The following is a 21,205-nucleotide window of genomic DNA, read 5'->3' as shown; positions in this document are numbered from 1 at the left end:
GCCAAAACCAACGAACAAACGAAGAACGACAGAAAAAAAACCCGAAAACGCAACCGCAAACGAAGCATCGGCCCTAAAGGGGCCCCGGTGCCGCGGGGATCCCCGCTGGCCTCGCACCCCGCGGCAGCGGCTCCGAGGGGCCGGGACCGGGGCCGGGCGGGAGCCGTGCAGCGCCGGGGCGCGGCCGAGAGAGGGGACAGTGCTGCCCGGTGCTGCCGTCGGGGCCGGGCGGGAGCCGCGCCGCCCCGGGACGCTCCGCCCGGGGGTGGCCGCGCACGGTGGAGAGGGGATCGGGGGACCGGGCATGTACTTACGGGCGAGGGCGGCGGGGCCGGGGCCGCTCGGAGCCGCTCCGGCGCTGCCCCGGCGTGGCCGGGCTTAAGAGCCGTCGGGCGGGCGCAGGACAATGGCCGGGAGGAGGGGGCCGGGGCCGGGGGCCGGCGGGAGGCGGGGAGGGGCCGGGGCCGCCCGCCGCCGCTCCGCCCCCCCGCGTCTGGCGTAAACCCGGCGCCGGGCTAAAAGAACCGGCGAGCTACCGGCGCCCGGGGCTGGTGGCCGCCGCCGCGGACGGCTCGCCGGTGCCGGCGGCAGCGCCCGGCCCGGCCCGGCCCGCCCCGTCGCGTCCCGCCCCGCCGCGCCATGTCGCTGAGCCCCAAGCACACGACGCCCTTCTCGGTCACCGACATCCTCAGCCCGATGGAGGAGAGCTACAAGAAGTTCGGCGGCATGGACGGGGCGGGCGGGCTGGGCGCGCCCCTCGGGCCGTACCGCCAGGCGTCCGTGCCCCCCGCCGCCGCCGCCGCCGTCCCGCAGCACGTCTCCGCGGGCGCGGCCGCCTATCACATGCCCCACGGCGTCTCGCAGTTCCCGCACGGAGCCGTCGGGGGCTACTGCAACGGCGGGCTGGGCAACGTGGGCGAGCTGCCCGCCTACCCCGAGGGGATGCGGGGCGGCGCGGCGGCGGGCGGCGGCTGGTACGGGCCCGGCGGCGACCCCCGCTACTCCAGCAGTAAGTGCGGGCGCGGGGGGCGCGGCGGAGGAGGAGGGGGGCGGCCGGGCGCGGGGGGAGCCGCGGCCCCGACGGGGCGGGCGTTGAGCAGGCCGTCCCGCTCAGTCTCCAGGTTCATGGGCCCGTCGGCGGGGATGAACGTGGCCGGCATGGGCGGCCTGAGCGGCATCGCCGAGGGCGCCAAGGCCATCGTGCCGCTGCACGCGGCGCCGCGGAGGAAGAGGAGGGTGCTCTTCTCCCAGGCGCAGGTCTACGAGCTGGAGCGGCGCTTCAAGCAGCAGAAGTACCTGTCGGCGCCGGAGCGGGAGCACCTGGCCAGCCTGATCCACCTGACCCCCACGCAGGTGAAGATCTGGTTCCAGAACCACCGCTACAAGATGAAGCGCCAGGCCAAGGACAAGGCGGCCGCCCAGCAGTTGCACCCCGACGGCGGCGGCGGCGGCGGCAGCGGCGGCCTGTGCCAGCAGCCCTCTCCGCGCCGCGTGGCCGTGCCGGTGCTGGTGAAGGACGGCAAACCCTGCCCGCCGCCGGGCAACGCCACCCCGGGCCCCGGGCCGGCCGCCCCCGCGGCCCCCGCCGCCGCCGCGCCCGCCGCGCACCCGCACCCCGGCTCGCTGGGGCAGGCGGCCGACCTGGAGGAGCTCTCGCCCAGCCCGCCGGCGCTGCACGGCCCCGTGGCTCCCCTGGCCCCTCTGGACTCGGCCGGCGTCGACTACAACGGCGGCATGGTCAGCCCCAACCTGCTCTACGGCAGGACGTGGTAATCGGTGCGTCCCGTGTGTGTTCCCCCGACTGCCCCGCTCCTCCGGCACCGGACGCTCCGCCCTGCCCGGTGCCCGCGGGGATCGCCGACGGCCGTCCCACTTTAAATCCCCTCCCGGCCTCCCTTCGAGTTTTTTTTAAGTCTCTCCTGTTTTTGGACAAACGGCCCCGACGGCAACGCGTGAGTGTGAGTCAGTGTGGATGTGTGTGAGTGTTGGCATGCACGCGTGTCCGCGCCTCCGTGTCCCGGCCGCCGAGAGCTCCTCCCGACGGGGCGGGGGCAGCCGGGGCACCGCGGGGCTCCGCTCCGGCCCGGCCCCTCGCCCCGGCGGCAGCGCAGCCCGGGAGCCCCGGCGCGTACCGCGACAGCCCCGCGGAGCGCCACAATAAACCCTCCGAGGCGCAACTCATCTCGGCCGAATTTATTTCGTGGGGGTGCCCCGGAGTGCCATTCCGTTCTTATCTCCATCCGAGGTAAATTGGGTCGCAGCTCAGTTGAGGCGGGAGCCGCGGCAGGAGAGCCCTGCAGCGCCGGTGCTCGGATTTAAGGGGAAAACCCTGTTTTTCTCGTTGTTATTAAATACCGCGCAGTTAATGAATGCCCGTGCGTAGACGGGGCGCGCGTCCCGCGGAGCCGCCTCAAGCCCCCGGCCCTTGGCTCAGCTCCCGACGAGCTCAGAGCCCTGCGGAGGTGACGGAGAGCCCGGGGATTCCCGGGGCTGGACCCCGCTTCCCGCCGGGATCGGACCCCGCAGCAGCCGGGGCCGGAGGATGCGCTGCGCCGGAGCGGGGTTTATCCCCCCGCCGCTTTCCGAGGAAATCCCGCACGTCGGGAAACGCTCCTCGGGACTTTCCGGCAATTTTTCTTTCTCTTATTTTTTATTTTAATTTTATTTTAAACAATAAAAGGAAGCCTTGTTCTCACGACTCGGCTGCTTCTTTCCCGGTGTTCGGACTGAAGGACAAACTCAAAATCCACTGTTTTCTGCCTCTCTGTCGGCTGCCAAGGATTTAATTCCGCGCCCCTCCCGCCTCTGCCAGGCTCCCCCATCCTTGGGGGACCTGCTGAACCCCAGCCCCGGGAAGCACCGGGGGCTGCTCCACTCCCAGCTATGCCATGAAGAAATGATTCAGAGATGAAAAATCGGGATTTTGGCCTCTGCAAGACCACAGACCCGCTCCCAGACCCCTCCCCGAGCCCCATGCGGGAGCCTGGAGGGGGAGGGAATCTCCACCGTTCTTTTGGAAAGAGACCCCCTTTCCCCCCGGCTCCCTCCCCTTTCCGTGAGGGAGAATTTCTCCCTGCTGGGTCCCATGGGAAACAGCCCAGAGTGTCTGGGGTGGGACTGAGCCCAGCCTGGTGCGTGGCTTCCCCCCTCAAACTCTGTTAAATCCAAGGGGATATATCGGGCTCAGCTCCAGCCTGGGGAAAAAAAACGTTACCTGTCAGCAAAGCAGCCTGAGGAGCTCCACAGGGATGCTGTCCCAGGGTGACCCCCAGGCTCCCCAGCAGCTGAGGGCACAGGCAACTGCAGCAGAGCCCCAGAAAGGGTGGTGCTGCCCGGCCAGGTCCTGCATCTGAGCCGAGGAAAGGAAGCCCCAGGCCAGCACGCTGCTCCGAGCAGAGCTCCAGGGCTCCGAGTGGGCAGCGCAGCTCCCAGGGCCCAGGCTGGCTTCACTCGAGTTCACAAGACAAGGGGGTGAAGGGTTGGGCAAAGTGAAGCCTGCAGGGATGAGCTTTTCCCACAGCAGCCCCTCAGATGTTTACACAGACTTTTTGTGCCCCAAAAAATGGGAGCAAAGGACAAAGCCACCAGCACGTGGGTCCATCCACCTTTGGAACGTAGGCGACCCACCCCACTCCTTCCTCCAGCCCATTCCCTTGAAAACTCACCCTCAGAGCTGGTTTTGTCCTGCTGGAAAAGCAAAATAGCTCTTTTTGAGCACCCAATCTTTTCCCAGCCGTGGCAGAAGGCCCTGGGAATGCTGCATCACACTGTGGGATTCTGCTCCACCTTCCATCACTTGAAAATAATGAATCCAGGTTGATTTCTTCCTTCCAAGTTAAATGGGGCTGTCAGGGCTTCTCCCCCAGTTTCCAGTGATTAACACCTGGATGTTTGGAAAGAAGGGAGCTCCAAGGAATCGGGGCAAGAGCGGGGCTGGGAACTTTACTGATGTACACAATACCTGGATTCAGTGGAAAAATCCAAAGGGAAAGCTGACCTGGATGCTCTCCTTTTTTTTTTTTACTAAACAAAAATTTTAAAGGCTAGAGATTGGGTGGAATTATTTTCCAATAAATCAACAGGAATGTGTGCACACAGGTAAAAGATACAAACAGGCTCTGGAGGGGGCTGGAAATTAACCACACACACTGCTCAGAATTTCAAAAGCCACTTTATAAGGCAAATAAAAATATTTACTGATTTGGTACACTCACACAGAAAATTCCTAAAAAGAGTGCTAAAAACGAATGGAATTCCTGCCCTTCGCAGCCGTTTTAAATTAGGTATCAAACAGACAAACCCACGGCCCCTGCCTGGTATGCCATGACAAAACCCACGCCAGAAACAGGCCCACATCCAAAAAGTTGAAATGTTTTACTTCAGAGTCCGAGAAACCGAAGGAAGCATCTGCCAAGGAGCAGAGAGTGCTGTGTCTTTCAGTGCCGCCGGCTGCCTGCTGGGTCTGCCCCGAGAGTCCATAAAATCCCATTTCTGGGCATTCTTTCCAACTCCTTGTCTGTTTTCAGGCTCTTGTGTGTAGAGTAGAGGATGTTTGGAGTTCAGAGTGGTGGGCAGCACTCGGCACAGCTTGGATATGTAAGGAGGACAACGGAGCACTCCCACCTCGTCCGACGGCAATCCCTTTTTTCCAGTCCCTCCCAAAAAATCATCATCAGGTCCGTAAGAAATGTACACATTTAAAACAGGCATCCGTTTAAAAACTACAGGGATGGTGCTTAACAACTTTTTTTTTTTTGCCCCCCTCTCCCCACAAATAATAAAAAGAACAAAAGCAAAAAACCCGGACGTTTTCCATGTTTAAAAAAAAAACCCAGGAGGCAGGAGCTAATTCCAGCTGTACCTTCCTGCGGGAGGTGGGAGCGGGTAGGGCCTCCCGGGGCCGTACGCCTGCAAACAAACAAACAAAAGCAAGCATTTATTTTTGGGATTAGCAGCACAAGTAAACAAGTGGGGTGAGCTCGAGGCGCCATAGGGAACGGGGACAAAACATCCTCTGCACAGAGAGGTGCCAGGGGCAGGGCTGAGCATCCCCCCATCCAGCTGTGGAGTCTCCAAAAAACACGGGCTGGGGCTGGAGCGCCTGGTGCAGAGCGGAGCTGCGCAGCAGCGGCTTTGGAATCCCAAATAAATCCACCCACAGCCAGCACCGTGGGCAAGGGACTTCCCACCTGTGACACCTCTGCCGTGCCCTGCTGCAAAGGGACAAATGTTGGGGCAGCTCACACTCAGCGTTTTTTACACTAAAGTATTTTAAGGAAAAATGAAAGCTGTATTTGTTGTAGAAGAGGCGTTTTCCAGCACTTGTTCGCTTTAATAAGAGGTCAAAGAGATCCAAATCCCACTTTGGAAGTGATTCCAAATTAGATGCATATTTGTACTTAAATTCAGGCATTTGGTACATCAAGTATTCAGGGGAAAAATCCATTTGAAAATTTCACAGAGCCCCCCTGAAGCATTTAAAATTATTTCCAAACCTGGTACATTGCAGAGAACAGCAAGTTAATTAAAAGTGATGGCACCAACACCAGCTACAGGCTTGGTGTCTTCTTTACTCAGAGATTTTGGGTGTGGAAGGAAAAAGAGGCTTCCTTCCTTTAAAAGAGAAATCTCTCTTCATCACAGCGGCTGGGATAACCACGGAGCCGGCGAGCAGACCTGCCAGGGAGGCTCCTGCAGCCTGCCCCTGCAGGGAAGGTTTGTTTCCAGGCTTGATAAACTCAATTAAAAAAAGAAACAAGTTGGCTACATCCCTAAAAAAACCCTTCCAAACCATCAGCAGGGAAGGACAAAGCAGAGGTGTGGGAGTGCTGCAGCAGCCGCGGATGTGGACGCTCTGTTGTGTGCTGCTCCGGACTGGAATAAAACTGCCCAACACCTGCACCACCCCAGCAAGCTCATTCTTTGCTTCTCTGGGAGAGCTGGAAGGCAGCAAAGCCCCACTCCCAGGGAGCCCCCCAGATCCATGGCAGCTGCATTAATTTTGTAAGCACTCTGCGGCAGCGCGTTTATTAACCTCTTCAGACCATGTTCTGTACGCTGTAAAAAAAGAATTCAGAGGTGAAAGGGCCCAAAGATAATTATTTATGCTGCTACGTGTCACCACTTCCACTTGAATCCCTTTTCAAGGCTTTAAAGCTTTGAAATTTTCAGGCAGCAAGGCCGGATTCAATGATTAGGCTGGCACCCTAAACCCTTTCAGGTACTTTCTCATTTCACTCCAGCCTCGAAGAAATAATGACATCTGAAAGTTCATTTAAAAATAACAAGAAGAGAAAAAAAGAAAAAAAAATTAAAAGCAGATAACAGTTGCAGCACAACTGCAAAGGGAATTTTTTAAGGAAGCAAATTCACTGGAACTAAAAGATTTCTGCTTAATCATGAACTCATTATGTATGTGAATAAAAATTTAAAAAGGGTTGTCACTGCTGGGTTAAATGTTTCCTGCATCCACAGGGGGGTCCATGCCAGCACCGGGGGAATGCTGTTCTGGGCAAGACCACACCTTTACCCAGGCTGTGGATGTCCACAGGGTTCCAAAGTGAGAATTAACAGGGATACCCTCCCTGGGCGCCCACTGCAAACCCTGCAGGGAAACCATTCCTGCTCCCCCTCACAATTCCAGCTGTTGGGCACCACAATTTAAGGCTGGGAATGAAGTGCTCCAAGCACAGATTCCTTTAGCAGGTGTATCCTGCCCAGGATGAAGGGCAGAGCAGCGTGTGCCATGGCAGACAGACTTTTCCAGGAGTCCATTTCCCAGACTAATTAAACCCTGCCCAGACTCCAGCAGCACAAAAGATCCTCCCCTGATTTTTCCCTGGGAGCACAGCAGCCCCTGCTATGGATTAGTGCAATCAGGGATTTATTCCTCTGGCTGTGGGGTTTTGGGTAAACCTGTGTGGCACAAAAGGAAAGATTTCTGAAATCTGATCCTATCAATGCACCTCATCCAAATTTAAAATGTATTTTAGAACTCCACTGGTTGGGTCAAGGTTCAGGCCCCATTATTTCCCTGTGATTATGACCCATGCTGTTGAGCTCTGCCATGTAACACACATCTGGGTACTGGGCAGGTGAGCAGGCTGGGAGGAAGAAAATTAAAAACTAGGAATGACTAAAAAGTGACTTGTCCTGAGCTGAATCAGGCCCCAGCAGAAGGCACATTTCCAACAGTTTGTGCCTTAATTTCCACATAAAGGAACAGGGCAGTGGGGCTGTCTCCTCCTCCTCCTCGGGACTGGTCACTAACTTCCCACAGTTCTGACTTCTACAGACAGCAGTAGGATTAGGAGTTCTACCTAGATATCCAAAATTTATTTAAAATGAGTGTTTTAAATGAGTAATGAGTAAATGAGTGTGAACACCCAGAGTTCTGGTACAATGGAATATGCAGATCCTGTTTTACTGGGATCACACCCCCCCCCCAAAAATCCCTAAGCAGGGTCACCTGCTACTTTCAAGCAGCATTTTCACTCCGTGGCATTTTCATGAACTGCTGACCAAGTCACCTGCAATTTTGGATGAGATTCTCCCCTCACCACTGCTTGTGTCCTTTTAACTGCAGAGAGCTATTTCCACATGTTTACTCCTCTGGCTACAAGAACCCAACATTTGCATTAAGCAGTATTTCAGCTTAGAGAAAGCCAATAAGAAATTCAGGAAGCTGTAAGAATCTACATTTTAAACATGCTGGGGAGAACCCAAAAGGTCCAGTGGGCAGATTTCCTTGTGGAAGAGGAAGACTGGTGGGAGTGACCATGTCACAGACACTGATGGTGCAGTCCCAGTGTCAGGGGTACAGCCAGAGGGGCTGGGCAGTCACCCACCTGTGCCTGGTGACACGGTGACACTAAAGCCAGCTCAGCAATGCCTGCCCATGCCACACTCCCCCTGCACAGCCCCAGGAGGGGGGAGCCTTGGCTGGGAGGGAAGCGCAGCGCACCACGTGGGGCCCCGCTTTCCTACCTGTCTGCCCCTGTCCATGCGGTCCTCGGGTCTCTGGGGGTATCCCATGGGCCCCAGCCCCTGGTACTGAGCTGGCTGGAACTGGTTTGGGGACTGCATCACGCGGTTCCAGGCGAGGAGAGGAGCGGCTCCGGCGGTTCTGCGCAAGGAGAGAACACTGCAGTGGGAACTGGGCTCCTGCAGAGCGTCCCACAGCACAGACCCACTCCTGGCTTTGTCTCTGAGCTGAGCACGGACAGCCAAGTGCTAGTGAGAAACCAGGAGCAGGGAATATCTTCCCAAATCCTCCCTAAGGGCCGCTTTGCTGACCTCTTCCTTTGGCACAGCTTGGAAGCTGCGCTGCCACAAGCAGCAAACTCAGCTGCACGCAGCAGATTTTTCCAATTCCCTGGAAGGCTTCCGTGCACCTTTTATTGCGGGGGCAGATTTGCTGATCCCAAAGGCTCCCCAGCACCCCAGGAGTAAACATGTGCCACACGGGAACCAGGGGCTTTCTTTGAACGCCCAGACTCTTTCTGGGAGCCCATTCTTCCCAGTTAATTGCAGGTTGCAAATGAATTCTTACGGCGAGCATTCGGAATCTAGGGTAGGGGCCTTGGCTGCTTTTTCCCATCCATTATTCTGCTCAATATGTCAGGAGGTCTGATCGGGAAGAAACCTTTTCAAGTTCTATTGATGCCGTTTTCAATTGACCACGGTGACCTAGCAACATAAGCACTAATTGGCACGGGCTGACTGACATTTGGTGTACAGTTTATATGGGAACGCAGATCCCACATCCATTATGGCCCAGTTTACCATCCCGGATTACCCACAGCAAGAAATGTTTTCATTTCCTTCAAGTACCCATTCTGACATGATAATTAGAAAGCAACAGGTAGAACACGTCCAATATTGTTTGATTCAAAATATTTAGGGAAATGCTACAGCCGTGATCTGGTTGTTACAGCTGAGCACAGCCGAGGGACAATTCCTTAAAGGATTCAGAGCAGGTGGGTCCTGCAGGACAATATGATGTTGTGAGGGAAAACATGGAGAGTGGAGACAGTTAATCCTTCCTGACCCCTGCTGAAGAGGGACTTGGCTGAGCAGAGCAGGGCCAGGCTGGAGGGAGGTGGGGACAGCAGAGAGCACAGGCTTTGCATCCCAGGTTTGGGATGGGGACAGCAGGGAACAGAGGCTGTCCATCCCAGGTTTGGGATGGGGATAGCAGGGAACAGAGGCTGTCCATCCCAGGTTTGGGATGGGGATAGCAGGGAACAGAGGCTCTGCATCCCAGGTTTGGGATGGGGATAGCAGGGAACAGAGGCTCTGCATCCCAGGTTTGGGATGGGGACAGCAGGGAACAGAGGCTCTGCATCCCAGGTTTGGGATGGGGATAGCAGGGAACAGAGGCTCTGCATCCCAGGTTTGGGATGGTGCACTACACACCACCCCTCAGAAGGAGCCATGCTGTAGTTAAAGCTAAGAGCACTTTACATTTGTGGGGACTAAACTCACAAACTCAACATTCTAAGTTCACCCTTTGCTCATGATAGCTTCTTTTGATTTAGTATTTTGAGTACTCAAGTTTTTTCCCCTCATGATTCCTAGAAAACAGCAGACTCTCCAGGAAAAATACACTGCTCAGCCATAAGGAAAGCTGCAGAGAATTACCTATACAGCCCCAGCTCTGAGGCTTTCATTAACAATCATTCTGCCTCTACAAGTGCTGGTGATAAATATGACTGAGGCTCACAGGCCAGCTCTTGCTCCATGCCTGGAATGGGGAAGTTTGACACAAATTTCTTTTGACATTAATTTTTATTTGGCACAGAGTTTCAACTTTTTAAGTGCTATTTAGTGAAAAGTTGAGATATTTAACAAATTAAACACAGCACAACTAACATCACTGCTTTGTTGGGGCACTGGCTGGTGATCTAAATCACCTGAGGGTGGAGATCTGTATACAGCAAAGCTATAACCAAAAAAAGAACTGTGCCACTTGGAACACCCCAGGAGCTCACACAGGCACTATCCAGAGTTACTCAACCCAAACACATCCAGTCAGGTCAGCTAAATTCAGGAGAATTTATGCAGGAAAACATTCCTGCCTTCACCCCCAACCACTTTGGAAATTATTTCTATGAATAGGTTAAGCAAAAAAGATCTGTTCAACCAGATGACACATTTCCATCAGCCAGGTAAACTCTGGACTGGCTCAAGAGCATGGAAGGGACCCCTGCAGCGCCCAGGGATGCACTGCAGGACAGGGGAGAGGGAGACCCCAAAATTCAGTTTCCCTGCTGCAGACCAAGGTGCACCACTAGGTTTAAAAGCAAGAAATCCTGCACAGGAGACAGGAATAGGTGGATTATGGAGAAGCAGCTTTACACTCCTGGCTTTTCCCCCAGGCCTGGGAAGGAAGAGCCAGCTTAGCCCCTGCTGCATCACTCCATCCCTGAAACAGCACACCTGGCAGGGACAGGGCTCCTTGCTCATCCCTTACTCAGAGTGGTGAATCCAGGATATCCCAGCCTCCTGCCCACCCACTCCATCCCAAAAGGGCTGGAGCAGGGCTGGCCTCTCCTTCAGTTCCTTCCTTCCCTGAGCAGAAATCCCTGGCTGCTCTCCCCCATGGCACCTATTGCTCCTGGAGAGCTGCAGCAGCAAGAGGGGCAGCACTTTGGGGAACCAGCAGCTCCCAGGAAAAGAAAAAGAAACTCAAAATGCCTTCAACAACAGGTTCAGATGCTTTTTCCTGTACCAAGTGTCTCTGTGTTTAACCTTCTGCTTAAGTCTCTGTGCTTGCCTCTGTGCAGCAACTAAACATCAGCTCTAAGCACGTTTGATCTGCTCCCCAAATCCAAAACCTTCCAAGAACATGGCAAAACTACTTATCCTCAGTGCTGGCAGAGCTTTTCATAAACCCTGCACAGTGTAACAAAGGGAAGGCAGCGACAAGTGACAGACCTGCAGCAGCCCCTCACAAATAAAAGTATATAAATTGGATTTAATTAAGGGGTGGGAGTGGCAAGTCCCATGGCCCAAGCAGTATTAAAGTTTGCATTATGAATGAATCTTGCCTTACAATATTCCACACAGATGAGGCACAGGACAAGGGAGCCAAGCTTACTTCAGTGGGGATCAAAATGGTTGCCATGGAAAGTGACTGTGGAGAGCTCAATAAATTCCCCCAAAGCCCATATTTTCAATGGTGAAACATTTGCAAATAAACCCAGGGGGAAAAAAAGCTGGGTGTTGGAGCAGAAACTTCTCTCCCTCCTCCATAAACATAAATAAATGTCATTATTCATAGCTGACACAGGTAGCCTGGGTTTATTGGGCCCACCCCACCGGAGGACACACAAGCCATCAATGAGGGGATGCATGTAAAACATCCCTGATTATCAAACCATGTCACATTCCTTCTATTCGATGGCACTTATTGGGCTGCAGATTCCATAATCCTTCCCTGAGTCCCTTCTGCATTTAATTCAGTTCAGCCTTAAGTAGTTAAAGAAACTGTTTTCAGTGGCAACTAATAACTACTGACCTACAGTGACACTGCCCTACAATGGGCTTGTCAGGCCTGAAAAACTTGTACCAAAGAAGCTGATTAGGACTTCAAGAGGTTTGTAGCAAGAATCAATGGCTGGTCTGTGCTAATGCTGCGGCTGTGGCACAGGAATGATAAAAGTGGAACACCATTAGTTATGCCTCATTAAGCTCCACAGCCCTCCTAAAAAGAAATTTGTTTAGCCTGTCCAAAATCTAATGCAGTTTTAAGCTCTCTGTGTTCAATTTCATAGTATCTCAAAAGCTTCAATAAGATAAAGGCCAAAGAACCAAGAACGGTACCAAAGCACCAACAGTAAAGTTAATTTTGAAGCCTGAGTTTTAATGGAAAGTGTTTTTCCCTCCTTTTTTTTAATACAAAGTACTCGAGCCTTTTAAAGGATGAACACCACGTAGTGGGCTCTCAAAACATCAATAAATCATGGACATTAATTAACTCAAAAAACCTGCTGTACAGCATCATTTCCACAATTTTAAACCGCAATACTGCAAACAGAGAAGGGAAAACCAAACGTAGGGAGGGCTGGCAGAGCCCAGTCCACCCTCCTGGGCACGTTTCACATCCCTCCTGCCTTACCTTTGTGGTGTCTGCTGGAACAAGGGTGTGGGACCTCTCCAGGACTCCTGGGGCCGAAGATCTGGAGGGCAGAACGAGACGGCAAAATCAGAGAGAGCAAGTACAACTCATGAGCCATGCTCACTCCTCTGGGTGCCCCAGAGATGCTTTTGAGAAGCCAGCCAGACAGGAAAGCTCAGGCTGGATGTGCCACAAACACACTCCAAGTCATGGCTTCCTGCTGCTGGCTTGGACAGAGTCCTGCTGTCAACAGAGAAAAAGCAACTTTTTTGGCTCTAGCACATCCAATAAGCTTCATAACAGAGAATTATGAATTTTAATTGCTAGAGCTGGCGTTGGTTAGTGCTCAGATGCTTTGCAGGTGTCTCCTCTTGAATTTTTGAAGATGCAAAACCTCATCTGTCACCCTAACAACTCAGTTCAATATTCATATATCTTACCAGTACATTCATTACTATGTAAAAAATACACACCCACCACTGTGTTACCACAACACACCATGTTTGTGACCAACAAAGATGTCAAAATCAAAACAGGGGCCAGTTTCCCTCTGACTGGGCTAAGCTATTCCCTAAAGGCAACTAAAACAATGGCCAGAGCATGGAACAAAGCAGATAATTCTGTTTTATTCACATTTAGGTAAATATAGTTATATTTAGGATGAACAGGATAAAGCATTCATTAAAACAAAATATAAATACACACCACTAAAGATCCTAAAGGTACATTTAAAAGTTACTGTGGGCAGTGATAATACACTAATAAAAACCTATTAATGATGTCTCAGATAATGGAATCAGACTGAATTAAGCCTTTTTGGGTAAAACCTTGGCCAGAGCCCCAGTGCTGGCGTGCAGGAGACCACCCACTCACCCATTGTTTGTGCCACCCAAACCAGCCCTGCACAAAGGCGAGGCAGGAGCAACGCTGCTTTAACAGGGCCCGCAATTAAATGCTTGTTGTCCTTCTAAATAACCTGGTCAGCAAACAGGATAAAAGCAGCAGCTCCTCAATAGCACCCAGGCAGCCCCCAGCACTCGGGGCCAGCGTCAATCAAAAGCTCCAGTTTCACTGACACCTTTGATGGCTTTCAATGGCCTTCAAGTGTGACCTAATTCCAACAGCTGGTTCCAGCAGCTGGATAATGGCCGGCACACGGACACCCTGCCGTGCTGCCAGGGGCCAGGACATGGAAGCCTGGCCTCCCTTGGAAAGGGGGAAACATAAAATAAATAAGTCTGTGCCTCTGGCCTAGCTCTGGCTGGATTGTCTGTCTCAGCCCCAGCAAAAAGAACACCAAATAAATTCCCAGCCCCAGCAGCTCTGCTCTTCCCAGGAGCCTGCTGGGCGAAGCCAATCCAGCCCATAATTCTTCATTTATCCCCCATGCAGGGTTATTTATTCAGCTTTACACCTATACACACAACTACATCAACCAGGATATGAGCCTGGTTTTACACCCCCAGACACACACACAGTTACCAACTGATGCTCCTCAGCTCCTCTTTTCCAGCCAATTTCCAGCCTGAAGATGACCAGGACTGAGGGTAGGGAAGTGGCACTTCCCTGCTGATCAGCCTGGGAATCTCAAGGGCTTTTCCAGGCCTGAACAGGCTGAACCCACACAAAACCATGTTTATTTTGGAATACAAGGGGAGGGCAACAGAATCCACAGCGCTGCTTTAGGGGAAAACTAGCAGTTTTTCAACTGGAGCTTAAAATATTTTAAAGAAGTTTTGGACAACCCCTGAGTGGCACAACTTTCAATCAAAAATATCCTAAAACGACTCTCTGTTTCTGATAATTTTCAAGTTTCACAGACAGCAGCAGCACAGAAAGACAGGTAACACCTTGTTTCCAGACCCTTCCTCTCCATGTGAGCAAGGACCCAGCTCTCCTGCTGTAACCACATCTTTCTGCAGCCCAGTTTAAGCAAGACTTCAATGAAATCATCATCAAAACGTTTAAAACCCCCCTATTCATTTTTATGGCTGATGGAATAACCTTGGAGGGAGAGAGTCTGGAGCAGTGACTTGCACTTCAGAAAGGTACAAAATGGGAGAAAGAATGACCAGGAATGACAATATTTTCTTTAGGCTGCAAAACTTAGGCATTTCCCAGAGCTATAAGGCCAAAGAAACTGCCTTGTCTAGCAGCTCCTCAAGTAACAATTTATCTAATCAGGCTGGCAATCAAAGAGAAGATTTTGTGTTTACTGATTGCACTAATCAAAATCACTTTTCCAAGGCAGCTAATTGACAAGTTTACTGCCTGCCACGCAAGTCATAAATCAGATGTCCTGCTCTGCAGGAGCCAAACCTGCCATTCCCAGAACGCTGCCACCCTGCACTTGACTCCCCAAGTTATCAGCACAGACAATTATTCATCAGCTGAAAATTGGCACATCCAAGGCAAATCAGGGAGCACTGGTGAGGAACACTCCCAGCCCTGAGGCTCTTGAGGAGGAGCTGGCTCCTGGCTTGACCGCATCGCCCTTCTGGAGGCTGATTTTACCGCAGCATGTGAATGAAAACACCACACACCACGTGGAAAGTTGCTCTGCATCAGTCCCACTGAATGTGGGGATTTTGACCACATCAGCTGTGGTTTTTCAGGGATGTGTGGGCTCCAGGGGCTTCCCAGCCCAGCCACACCACAAGTGCAGTTCTCTCACAACAGTACAGCTGATGAACACAACTTGGACACTGGAGAGAACCTTGTGTCATCCAAGAGGTCTTCCCATTTCTCCTGATGTGATTTTCCAGCTGAAGGTACCAGTGCTTTGATGAAGACATTGGGGACTGAAGAGGTGACTGCAAAAGGGAAGAAGATGCTGTGCTGTCAGACCTAGGAACACCTCTGAGGACTCCAGGCAGAACGTTGTTGGGGTGAATTGGCCCAAGTGCTTGTGAATTCCCAACCACACTGTGCAGGCAGACTGCTCCCACTCAGCAAGAGCCTCACTGCAGTGGGGTTTGGAGAGCTGCTAACACTCCTCATCTTCACAGGTCTGCTTGACACCAGACCCACACAATGCATAATCCAGGATGTGTTATGATCTTTGGGCAGGTGAACATCCAAAAGGCTGATCCCAGCAGAAATCCAGGTCTATGCCACCTGGAGATGTTCTTCTAACAAGGGTTTAAGCAAGTCTGATGCTACCTGGCAGAAGAGGAGCTGAGGCACACGTGATTCACTTGGCATTGACAGTCCCAGGTGGGCCAGGCTGGGGCCTGACCCTGCAGCCAGGCAGCAGGATGGGTTTTGGGTTCTAGGGAGCAACAGGGCCCTCAGGCTGTTTGATCCATCCTCCTGATGGACACGAGCTGTCCTCAGGCCCCAAGTAACGAGGCACTGAAAGAAACTATCTCCAAACTCTAAGTCAAGCGCTGCGCCGCAGTCAGTGCAAATGAGAAGCTAATTAAAGTTTAATCTCCTAGAACAGCCTTAGCAGAAGAGGAGGAACAACACCTCCCAGTGAAGTGCCAGAGGACACGTTTGCAGCGTGCAGCACTGTGGTGTCCCATGAAAGCAGAATGCCAGGAAGCGGCTCCGGAGAGCGCGGCTGGCCCGGACCCTGCACGGTGAAGGAGCATCCACGAGGCAGCTCCAGCTGGCTCCTCTCCCTGCTGCTCCACACAACAGCAGCACAGCAACCTCTGCCTCGTGGAAAAAGCAGCACAGGGAGGAGGGAAGAAAAGCCCAACCAATTGCTCTGAGGTTTGCCAGGCACACCTGCAGAACAGTGACTGGGGAGGGAGGCCCGCATCAAAGAAAGCCACCAGACAGTTTTCCAAGGCCAACAGATGGACAGGGATTTCTCCTCTAGCAGTGGCTCCAAGCCCCCTCAGTTTGAACCAGTCTGTGGCACTGCCTGTTCAGCACAAGGGGCTCAGGTGCCACGAGGATGAGAGCTTGGGAGTGCCTCATTGGCAGGATCAGGTCCAGGGACGTGGGACAGACAGAGCACATTGGAGCATTTCCCACAACACATCAGGACTCAGCAGGAACAGCAGCACAGGGACTGCTAGGCTCCCAAAACCCTCCCAAAACCACATAAATATTCTCTTATTGGAGAAGAATTTGGATGCCTGTCTGGTAGTTCTGCCTTCCCATTCCCCACATTCTTCTTTCCAGATCGTATTTAAGCATGGATAAATAAGTGAAACAGATGAGGAGAGATGATGTTTAGCCCAACCCAGCTGTGAGAAGCAGGAAGCAGAGGGCACTTACTTGACAGCAGTTTGGGGATCTGCTGCTGGCTGCCCATGAGGGGCCTGGCGTAGGGGCTGCCGTAGGCTCCGAGCGGCACAGCGTTGGGGTACATCCCTGGCATGCCCCTGTCCCTTGGCATTGTGTGCCTGTTATGGGAAGAAATGGCAAGGCAGCAGGTCAGGGTGCTGTGGTGGGCTCCATCTCCCAGCACAGCTGCCTCCCAGCCCATCCCACACTCCCTCTCTTTCCTCTGAGCCAGGGATGCACTGGTGGATCGGGGCCCAGGCACATCCCGACACACAGACGGGCCTGAGGAGCTGCTCCCAGGGAAGTGCTCAGGTTTCCAATGGCACAGCTGTGCTTTTTATTGTGACTGTGACATGCAAAAGGGTTCTCAAGTGCAGCCCCAGGACAGCTCTGCTTTTCCTCCCTAAAAGGGAGTGCTTTTCCTTCTTGCAGCCCTCCCCAGAGCCATAAGATGAAGAACGTATTTTCTCTTCCTAAGGAGACACTCCAGAGTCCAACTTGATTTGCCAGTCTCCTTTAAAACACTCTCTTCTCTGGCTTTGATAAATGCATGACTCCTTGCACTCCCCAATATGGAAACCCATTTAATTTTTAAAGCTTGTTTATAAAAGCTTAAAATACATTCTTGTCTTCATCAGCAGTCTTAATTATCACTTGTGCATAATATTCTCATTGTAGCTACAAGCATGCATCCACCAAACAAGTTTTAAAAAGCCCCAAACAACAGGAAAGTGACTTAGAACTATCTAGGAGGGAAAAAAAAATCAAAAAGCAAAGAAGGCATTACTGCAAAATTGCTGTAATGTTCAGTTTTCAGCAATATTGAATTTAAATATCACATGCTGAGGTGTCCAACATGAAAAACCAGCACCTAAGCTTGGACACTCTAGGCCCATCTGTTTCTTTTTTTTAATTTAAAAAGGGAAAAGGATAGCAGTGACCCCAGCAAGGCAGCAGTAACAGCACAGCCTTACCCCAAGGTTCTGAATGCTGACTGGTCCAAATGCACTGGTTTCCTGTCCCTGTTAAAGCCAAGCTGTGGTCTCCAAGGCCTGCCATCATTGTTGGTTTTTTCCCAATCTCCTGGCTTCAGAACTGGAGCAGGTTTCCTGAACAATAAGAACAGTTCCATAAGAACTTGTCAGAGCAAATACTCAGATGGATAAATCAGAACTGAATGATTTGAAAGCTGACAGCTGACACTTACTTTGCCCCAGGTAACACTGTAGCCTTGAAAATAAAGTCTTCAGCAAATTGTGGATCTTTGAATGAGATGCTAGAAGAAAGTATTTGAGGATTAGGTTCACTGCATAATGAAGACAAAGTGAAATAGCAGTCACTGCTTTATGACCAAGAAAGCTAAAAGCAAACAGATAAGCAGAATAATCTCACTCCTCCAGCTGGAATTCATGTTTTCCAGGACCAAGAAAGAATGAGGTTACAAGGAAAGAGAATAATGGTTCCCTGGAAAATTCAGCCTGAAGAGCAATGCCCTGACTGCACATACCACTTCCAAAAACAGGAGGAAAAATTCTTGTGACAGAGAAACGGGGAGCAGCACAGAACAATTCCAACTTCCTGACAGTGGCAGATGGAAAAGCCAAACCCTTCCTTTAACTCATCACTGACAGCAACTACATCCCCATTTAGGACATCCTTCCTACAGTGTCCTGACAAAGTGTAGCTCAGCATTTATTACTTCTCTGCATAGCTGTTGCTCTGGTTGGACCAAGCTGTGCCTCTCTGGAGATAAAAATGACACAGATCACGAGTGATTTTCAATGGTTTGGGTGCTGCACTTTGCACACCCTTGCATAGAAGCCCACAGTTTACTGACCTGACTGCAGAGTTCTGTGTCAGATCCCGCAGCATGGGAACAGGAGACTGCACCACCCTGATGAAAAGAAAAACCTCTGTCAAAACACCACCAAACACATTTCTCACCATCTGCTGCTCTGCCAACTAAGCCTGAAAGGCATTTACTTCAAAGTAAACTTGCCTTTCCCCTAAACCAAGTACTTCTCTAAGCACTGGAGTGACTGAACCCTTATTTCTTCATTCTTTTGCAGCAGATGTGTGGGGATTCTCTAGGGTCTGTCTAGGGAAAGCAACGCTGGAAGGGGTTTCTCGTTCCTGTTCCCTCCAAGAACAACTCTAACTTGGTGATATTCTTCTCAACCATGACAAGAATGGAGAAATGTCTATTAGAGTGATCTGAGGTACATTTTCTCCTACAAGGTGAAGATTACACTGATCATTCCTCAGGCTGGATGCACTCTCAAGAATAAACTAGAAGTATAAATATTCTTTGTGTAGCTGGGAACAGCCCTGATTTTAGTGCTGCAGACTAAATGGACATAGCCAAACTATATCTAAGCTATCACTACCTGGATTTCTCTCTGATGTAATGCAGATTAGCATATAAAAAGCAGAGTTTTGGGGTTTTAAGGCAATAGGCTCTAATGGGAAGTCACATCAGCCCACATTAACATCCACACAAAAGCAGAGAAGCCAAAACATGACCCTACTGAACCAAGCAACTGAGCACTACCACTTTTATTACCCAGGCCTTGTTTACCTCATAAAACAATAACTAACCACATAAAAATCAGCCTTCCACAGGCAAAATGACAAACAAACAGAGGTTCCTCAGCAAATAAACAAATGCATTAGAATGTTTTAAAGACATTTGAGGCTGCTTTAAAAGCCAAGTTGAGAGGTTAAAAAAACACGACCACAGAATGCAAATTTCACTTGCTGGGGATTTCCCCTGAGCTGGAGGTGACACATGCCTGCTCCGAACCCTCAGCCCTACACACATTGCCTTGCCCGGAGCTTTAATTTACTCCTTGTGAGCACAAAAACACTTCTGCTGCCATAAGAGCAGGAGGGGTCCTCTAGCAGCAAGAACCCACCCCAAAGGCCACACTCACTGATCCGGGAGGACGGCGTTGTCGTTCAGGGTGAGCTTTCCCTGGATGCCGTGGCACAGCTCCGGTGGGATGTCCACTGCCTAGGAAGGAAGTTTTCAGCTGCAGCACTTCAGACCTCCCATCTCACCATTTCCACTGAGCAACAAAGTGCAACCTACCTCTGTGTTCTTGGTCTTGTACTGCTCCACAATGAAGTCACAGAGTGGATGGTGCTTCCCGACAAAGAGAACATCACCGCCAAGGCTGTTCCTCCTGCCTGGAGAAATGATGGGAATGGGGCAAGAGTTCAGGGGAAAGAGGGAAGGAAAGAATGCAGCAAACCAGCAAGGCTGTCCTGGTGACACCTCCACAAAAGCCACGTTTCACTGTGATTTAGGAGAAAGCTCTGAACGTTCCCTGAGAACATAGGAAAGACAATGCCCCCTGAGAGCAGGATGTGTCTGATCCCAAGGACAGCTGGCAGGCAGTAAAATAATGGGAATCTTGTGTTCAGTGGAGGAATGCTGAATTTAGAATAGAGTACCACTGCAGATACAGACAGAATTGATAAAAAACAACCCCAAACCCCACACACCTCCACAGTTTACCCACAAGAACCAGATGCTATTTCTGTACAACAGAGAAACAAACATTAGCCTTTACAAGCTGAACAAGTGTTACAAAATAAATCCACTGAAGATCTCTCAGGGGTGCTGCTGGTAATCAGAGTAAGAGTCTGTCATAAACTCAACCCAACCAAACACCAAGGACACCTTGTTCATTCATTTACAGTGAAATTCATAGGTGGCAACAAAATACCCCAATTCTTTAGCTCAACACCCCAATTCTTACTCTCTTCAGGTGTGAGGTCAGGGTACACTTCCTCCAGGGCAGCTCTGAGGCGTCGCTCATCCACAAAGGGCAACAATGCCACACCTGGCAAAACCAAAACAGTGTTTCCTCCCACTTGTTGTTGAAAAAACCCAGAACATCCCCAAAAACAGACACCAGCATGGCAAGGTCTGATAAGATTCCTTAGCCAAGAAACAGCCAGAACAGTGTGAATCTAAAGGAATCACACTTTTGCTTCAGAAGTCAGATCTTTCTGTGGCTTTATTCAAACAAAACCTGTTGCACTCAAACTGAAAACCTAAAACTTTAACTGCAGTGTAAATTACATCCAGCCACAGAATCTGGCAGACCTTGGAAATTAACATTCTCTAAAGAAAGGAAAAGTTGCATAAATGCTGCAGCTCTTTTTCCATTCTTTGTGTACTTCAAAATATTTCTATATTCCCCAAAGTATTTTTGGCACAGTACTAATGAGCCACTGATTGTGCAGAACAAGATCCATTAATTAAATGCAAAGGAGACAAAAGACAATTACACACTGAGGCTGATAAAAAGAGAAGAATGATTACTCTAGTTCAGGACAAATGAACAAATCTAGAATGACTGCTGAAATTACCAATAATCATTGCCAATCCAAAACCAGTTACTGATTCATAATTTGCTCTTCATACTAATTTCTTTACAAAAATACACCTGCTGTTAAAAACTTGTCCCTACAACAAGTAACACAAGTTACCTCTGTGCAGTGTTTTCTCACTAAGATAATTTTCCAATTTCTTTCTGTTTTTACAGGTTTTTAAGACTGATGTCTAAAAATTAAAAAAGGGAAAGGTGAAGTTTCACCTTGCCAAGCGTATTTCTTCCCATTCAAATCAATAGCAAAATCTTCAGGGTAGAAGTCAATGATGCTTGATTCCTGGAATTGGAAAAACAAAAATCACCCTTAAAGCCAACTTTGACACAGGTTCAGAATGTCATGTGGTGCCAAACAGAAAGGTCTTTGATAACAGAAACAGCTTTCATTAAAAGCCATTTAAATACAAACTGAGGATGGGCACTTGCACTACTCAGAGATTTA

General features: G+C 50.8%; 2 protein-coding genes across 2 annotated transcripts in view; one reads left to right on the top strand and one right to left on the bottom strand.

Annotated features, from left to right (window-relative positions):
• Positions 1-639: 639 nt before the first annotated feature.
• Positions 640-1,773, top strand: NKX2-4 (NK2 homeobox 4; the record flags this gene model as incomplete). The annotated part of the gene is made up of 2 exons (XM_084202670.1): positions 640-1,009; positions 1,115-1,773. 2 exons carry the CDS (start codon positions 640-642, stop codon positions 1,771-1,773), a joined length of 1,029 nt encoding a protein of 342 aa, XP_084058796.1.
• A 2,388-nt stretch (positions 1,774-4,161) lies between these two features.
• XRN2 (5'-3' exoribonuclease 2) overlaps positions 4,162-21,205 on the bottom strand; it is a 32,578-nt gene continuing 15,534 nt past the window's right edge. The window contains exons 20-30 of the mRNA XM_084202534.1: positions 20,971-21,043; positions 20,128-20,211; positions 19,455-19,552; positions 19,297-19,376; positions 18,201-18,257; positions 17,571-17,639; positions 17,338-17,472; positions 16,355-16,482; positions 12,122-12,182; positions 7,987-8,125; positions 4,162-4,908 (exon numbers count right to left, since the gene is read on the bottom strand). Of these exons, the coding sequence (XP_084058660.1) occupies positions 4,846-4,908; positions 7,987-8,125; positions 12,122-12,182; positions 16,355-16,482; positions 17,338-17,472; positions 17,571-17,639; positions 18,201-18,257; positions 19,297-19,376; positions 19,455-19,552; positions 20,128-20,211; positions 20,971-21,043 (987 nt within the window). The 3' untranslated portion in view covers positions 4,162-4,845. The remainder of the gene's footprint in view (positions 4,909-7,986; positions 8,126-12,121; positions 12,183-16,354; positions 16,483-17,337; positions 17,473-17,570; positions 17,640-18,200; positions 18,258-19,296; positions 19,377-19,454; positions 19,553-20,127; positions 20,212-20,970; positions 21,044-21,205) is intronic.

The sequence above is a fragment of the Fringilla coelebs genome (genome assembly GCF_963513975.1).
Source record: "Fringilla coelebs genome assembly, chromosome: 3".
Classification (NCBI taxonomy): domain Eukaryota; kingdom Metazoa; phylum Chordata; class Aves; order Passeriformes; family Fringillidae; genus Fringilla; species Fringilla coelebs.
Note: the sequence above shows the minus strand (reverse complement) of the source record. Positions and strands in the feature narration are given on the sequence as shown.